Here is a 4,762-nt window from a genome sequence, read left to right on the forward strand (position 1 = left end):
AAAAAAAAAAAAAAGCAATTCCTGATAGCACCTCTCTCTGTCCCAAAGGACTCAGCAGAAGAAAGAACAACTGATAGAAAATATTCCCCTCATATCATATAGTTTTTAAAGCAATTTCATACACATCAGTTCATCTAAGACTTTTTTTTTTTTTTTAAACAGATGAGAAAGCAGAGGCTCAGAGATATTAAATAAAGGGTGTCTTCAAGGTCATGGCTTCTCTGTCAGTCAGTGTCAGAAACTCGAATTTAAACCACCACTTGATGATTCTGATTAAATAAGCAAATTCAATTTTGCAAACAGGATTAGAGATCTGGAGATTCTCATTAATGCTATGGTGACGAATCTTTTATAAGCAGTACTTACCATTGATTGTGCTTTTCTTAGCCTAGTTCTGTCCTGCAATTTATTTTTCTTATCATGTGACTGTCGGCTGAAATCTGGGGTCATTTCGTTTCTCTTTCTTCTTCTGTAAATTGGAAAGCAGTAGGAAAATTACAAAGTACCATTTTAAAACTCGGGTGATTTGCATAGCTATTTGTCTGTTTGACTTTGTTGTTCTTGTGATTTAAAAGATTGTCTTCCCTTAACTGGAAACAAGCCAAATGTCTATCAATAGAGAACTGGTTGAATCAACTTTGGTATCTCCACAACACAATGCAGTACTATGAGCTGCAAAAGGAAGGCAGGATGTTTCTATATTCAACTGTGGAAGGATGTCCGGGATATACTGTTTCATGAAGAAAGAAAGGTGGATGAGATGGTATGTAGTGTGTGCTGCCATTCATTTCAGGAAGGAGGTATTAAGATCTCTGCCTCTATATATTGTACATAGGCCATCACTTTTACTTTTTAGAATGGAAGGATTATGGCTGGGTGTGGTGGCTCAGGCCTGTAATCTCACCACTTTGGGAGGCCAAGGAGGTTGGATCACCTGAGGTCAGGAGTTCGAGACCAGCCTGGCCAACATGGTGAAACCCCTTCTCTACTAAAAATACAAAAATTAGCTGGGCATGATGGTGCACACCTGTAGTCCCAGCTACTTGGGAGGCTGAGGCAGGAAAATCAGTCCAACCCAGGAAGTGGAGCTTTCAGTGAGCTGAGATCGTGCCACTGCACTCCAGCCTGGGCGACAGAGTGAGACTGCATCTCAAAAAATAATAATAATAAAATAAAATGGAAGGATTAAATCATAAAATGAAAAACAGTTACCTATAAGTAGGATTCCCATGTGAACTGATCAAAAACAGGGAATATGAGCTGGGCATGGTGGCTCATGCCCATAACTCCAGCTATTCAGAAGGTCGAGAGGGGAGGATAACTTGAGTCCAGGAGTTTGAGACCCACCTGCACAACGTGGTGAGACCCTAACTCTACAAAAAATTTTAAAATGTAGCTGGGCATGGTGATGCATGCCTGTAGTTCCAGCTACTCAGGTAGGAGCAGTGCTTGAGCCCTGGAGGTCCAGGCTGCACTGAGCCATGACTGCGCTCTATCCTGGGTGACAGAGTGACACCCTAACTTAAAAAAAAAGGAAAAGAAAAAAGAAGAACAGGTAATATAGAGGAACAGGGACCAAAAGTTAGATTTCTCCAAGTATACCTTATTTTGTATATTCAATTTTGGAGCCATTGAAATTTTTCTCAAAATCATAGAATAAAATGAAGTGAAAAATACCTAAAATCTAAAAAGCAAAATGAAAGAAATATGTATGTATTGAGTTGGTGGCATTACTACAGACAAAGAAGTTACTTCACGTGAGTTTAATGCAGGAGTTTGTCTGAATATTCTTCTTAAAGTATATCAGAGAGATGAAAATACAGACAAAAGTCAAACGGTTTTCAGGAACCATATTGCTTGCTTTAATATTGCCATTTTTTTCTAAAACTCCTGTATGTATTAGGGTAAAACAAGGATCCACCAACCACAGCCCACAGGCTCAAGCCAGCCTGCTGCCTGTTTTTGTAAATAAAGTTTTATTGGAACATAGTCATACTTATTTCTTGCACATGGTCTATTACTATATTTATGCTACAATGGCAGAGTTGAGTAGCTGTGACAGAGACCATATGTCCTGCAAAGACTAAAATATTTCCTGCTTTGCCCTTTACAGGAAAAATTTGTCTGATGTAATGGATGTAGGCGATGAGTATCCATGGCTACCAACACGACAAAAAAAGAGACAACCAGAAATGATGTGTATTGTGATGGAAGTATATATCCCTGTTCAGTATATACATAAGTCTCTAAGGTCTGACTCTCAGTATAGCCAGGTACAAGGGACAGAGGAACCTGTTGGGATGCATGTGGAAAGTACAATCAACAAAATCCAGAATGTGAGAAGCTTTTCAGGATAAATAATCTGATATCTATAACAAACAAATTGCAAGGGGAAAAAAAAGGACAGAGCGGGAAATTATGGACAAAACAAAATGCTCAAGGGACACACAGGCCAAATGAAATATGTAGACTTCTTTTTTTTTTTTTTTTTTTTGAGACAGAGTCTTGCTCCATCACCCAGGCTGGAGTGCAGTGGCATAACCATGGCTCGCTGCATCCTTCACTTCCTGGGCTCAAGCAATCTTCCCAATTCAGCCTCCTGAGTAGCTAGGACTACAGGCATGCACCACCACATTTGGCTAATTTTATTTTATTTTTACAGAGACAGGATCTTGCTATGTTGCCCAGGCTGGTCTCAAACTCCTAAACTCAAGTGATACTTCTGCCTCGGCCACTGAAAGTTCTGAAATTACAGGTTTTTGCCATCGCACCTGGCCTGATCTTTTTGGGTGTCCACTCCAACCTCTCACCTCAGCTCTCTTGGCCCAATAAAGAAGGGTGATTTGCATAAATGTCCCAAAAGATCAAAATTGAGGAACTCCTACTTCCTGGTTTAAAATTTATTACAGAGCTACAGTAATCAAAACAGTGTCATACTAGTGTGAAGACTGATGTAGAGACCAATGGAACAGAATAAGGAGCCCAGAAATAAAACCCTCACACATATGGTCCATTGACTTTCAACAAAGGTGCCAAGACTATTCAGTGGGGCAAAGGACAGTCTTTTCAACAATGGTGCTGGGGAAATGGGATATCTACATGCAAAACAATGAAGCTGGACCCCAGCTTTATACCATATGCAAAAATTAACTCAAAATGGATCAAAGACGTAAAGTGCAAAACTCAAACCACAAAACTCTTACAAGAAAATATAAAGGAAAATTGCCATGACATTGGATTTAGCAATGATTTCTCGGATATGACACCCAAAATTTAGACAAATTGGACTTCATCAAAATTGAAAACTTTTGTGCCCTAAAAGACGCTATCGAGAGAGAATGGGGTGTCAGGTCTACTCGGGGAAATGAGCTTCAGGACTGCTCCATTTAATTTGTTTAAACTTTGCACTATCTCTTGATTTTTCAACCTGATGACTCCTCAGTCTCTCTGGCTTGCTCCATTCTCTGGACTCTGATCTCAATTATTTGCCTCTGAAATTCGACTTCCGTGGAGTAGTACCTCACCCTTTCTTGGCTGGTTCATACTGGGTTGGCATTGTCCATCATGCCAGCAGTAAGCAGCAAAATATATAAAGACCTAACAACTTGCCAGGCATGGTGGCTTATGCCTGTAATTTCAGCACTTTGGGAGGGCGAGGGGAGAGGATCACTTGAGTCGAATTAGAGACCAGCCTGGGCAACATAATTCATCTAGAAGTGAAAGGGAAACATTTATTAAGGGAAACATTTAAGCAAGAAAGTGGCACTTCCATCCCGGCACTGACCCAGTACAATAATTTAATAAACAACACAGGAGCTCCACCAGGAAACCCCAAAGACCCAAGGCTGTTTCACATATTCTGCATCTTTGGGGCAGGCTGAAGAGTTACTTTCAGCTTAAGATACTGTGCTAGAGCCCTACTGGCTCCTGACAGGATGTTTTTAGGTTTAAAAAATACTAATGATGAGATTTCTGATGTGTTTGACAAAGAACCAAAAATATTTTTTCTTTGTTTTCTTTCTCTCACTCTCTGTCTCTCTCTCTCTCTCTTTTTTTTTTTTTTTTTTTTTTTTTTGTGAGATAGGGTCAACATAGGGTCAGCCTGGGCATAGAAGCCCAGGCTGGTCTCAAACTTCTGGGCTCAAGCGATCCTCCTGCCTCGCCCTCCCAAAGTGCTAGGATTCCAGACACATGCTACCTCACCCAGCTTTACTTTCAGAATTTATTTATAAGTAAATATATGATATATATTTGTTATATATATATGTGTGTAAATATAAATATATTCATATATTATTTACACACACACATATATAATACAATCAGTAAATCTATTGAGTACCAGCTTTCTTCCCATCAGAGAAGGGAGTCACAAATACAAAAGGGATAAAGGCTAGAATAAACCCTTTGGTGCCAGATTGCAATTTAATGTTAAAATGTTAGAAGGGGCTGGGCACAGTGGCTGACACCTGTAATCCCAGCACTTTGGGAGGCTGAGGCAGGTGGATCACCCCAGGTCAGGAGTTCAAGACCAGCCTGGCCAACATGGTGAAACCCCCTTCTCTACTAAAAATACAAAAATTAGCTGGGGATGGTGGCAGGTGCCTATAGTCCCAGCTACTTGGGAGGCTGAGGCAGGAGAATTGCCTGAACCCAGGAGGTGGAGGTTGCAGTGAGCCAAGATTGTGCCATTGCATTCCAGCCTGGGCGAGCACGAGAGCGAGACTCCAGACTCCGTCACAAAAAAAAAAAAAAAAAAAAA

General features: G+C 40.4%; 1 protein-coding gene across 1 annotated transcript in view; it reads right to left on the reverse strand.

The window, feature by feature from the left end:
• The window catches only part of FBXO16 (F-box protein 16), a 68,539-nt gene that overhangs the window by 17,788 nt on the left and 45,989 nt on the right, over positions 1-4,762 (reverse strand). The window contains exon 6 of the mRNA XM_037742658.1: positions 367-494. Coding sequence (XP_037598586.1) covers positions 367-494 — 128 coding nt within the window. The remainder of the gene's footprint in view (positions 1-366; positions 495-4,762) is intronic.

The sequence above is a fragment of the Cebus imitator genome, unplaced genomic scaffold, assembly GCF_001604975.1.
Source record: "Cebus imitator isolate Cc_AM_T3 unplaced genomic scaffold, Cebus_imitator-1.0 Scaffold125, whole genome shotgun sequence".
In the NCBI taxonomy this organism is placed as follows: Eukaryota; Metazoa; Chordata; class Mammalia; order Primates; family Cebidae; genus Cebus; species Cebus imitator.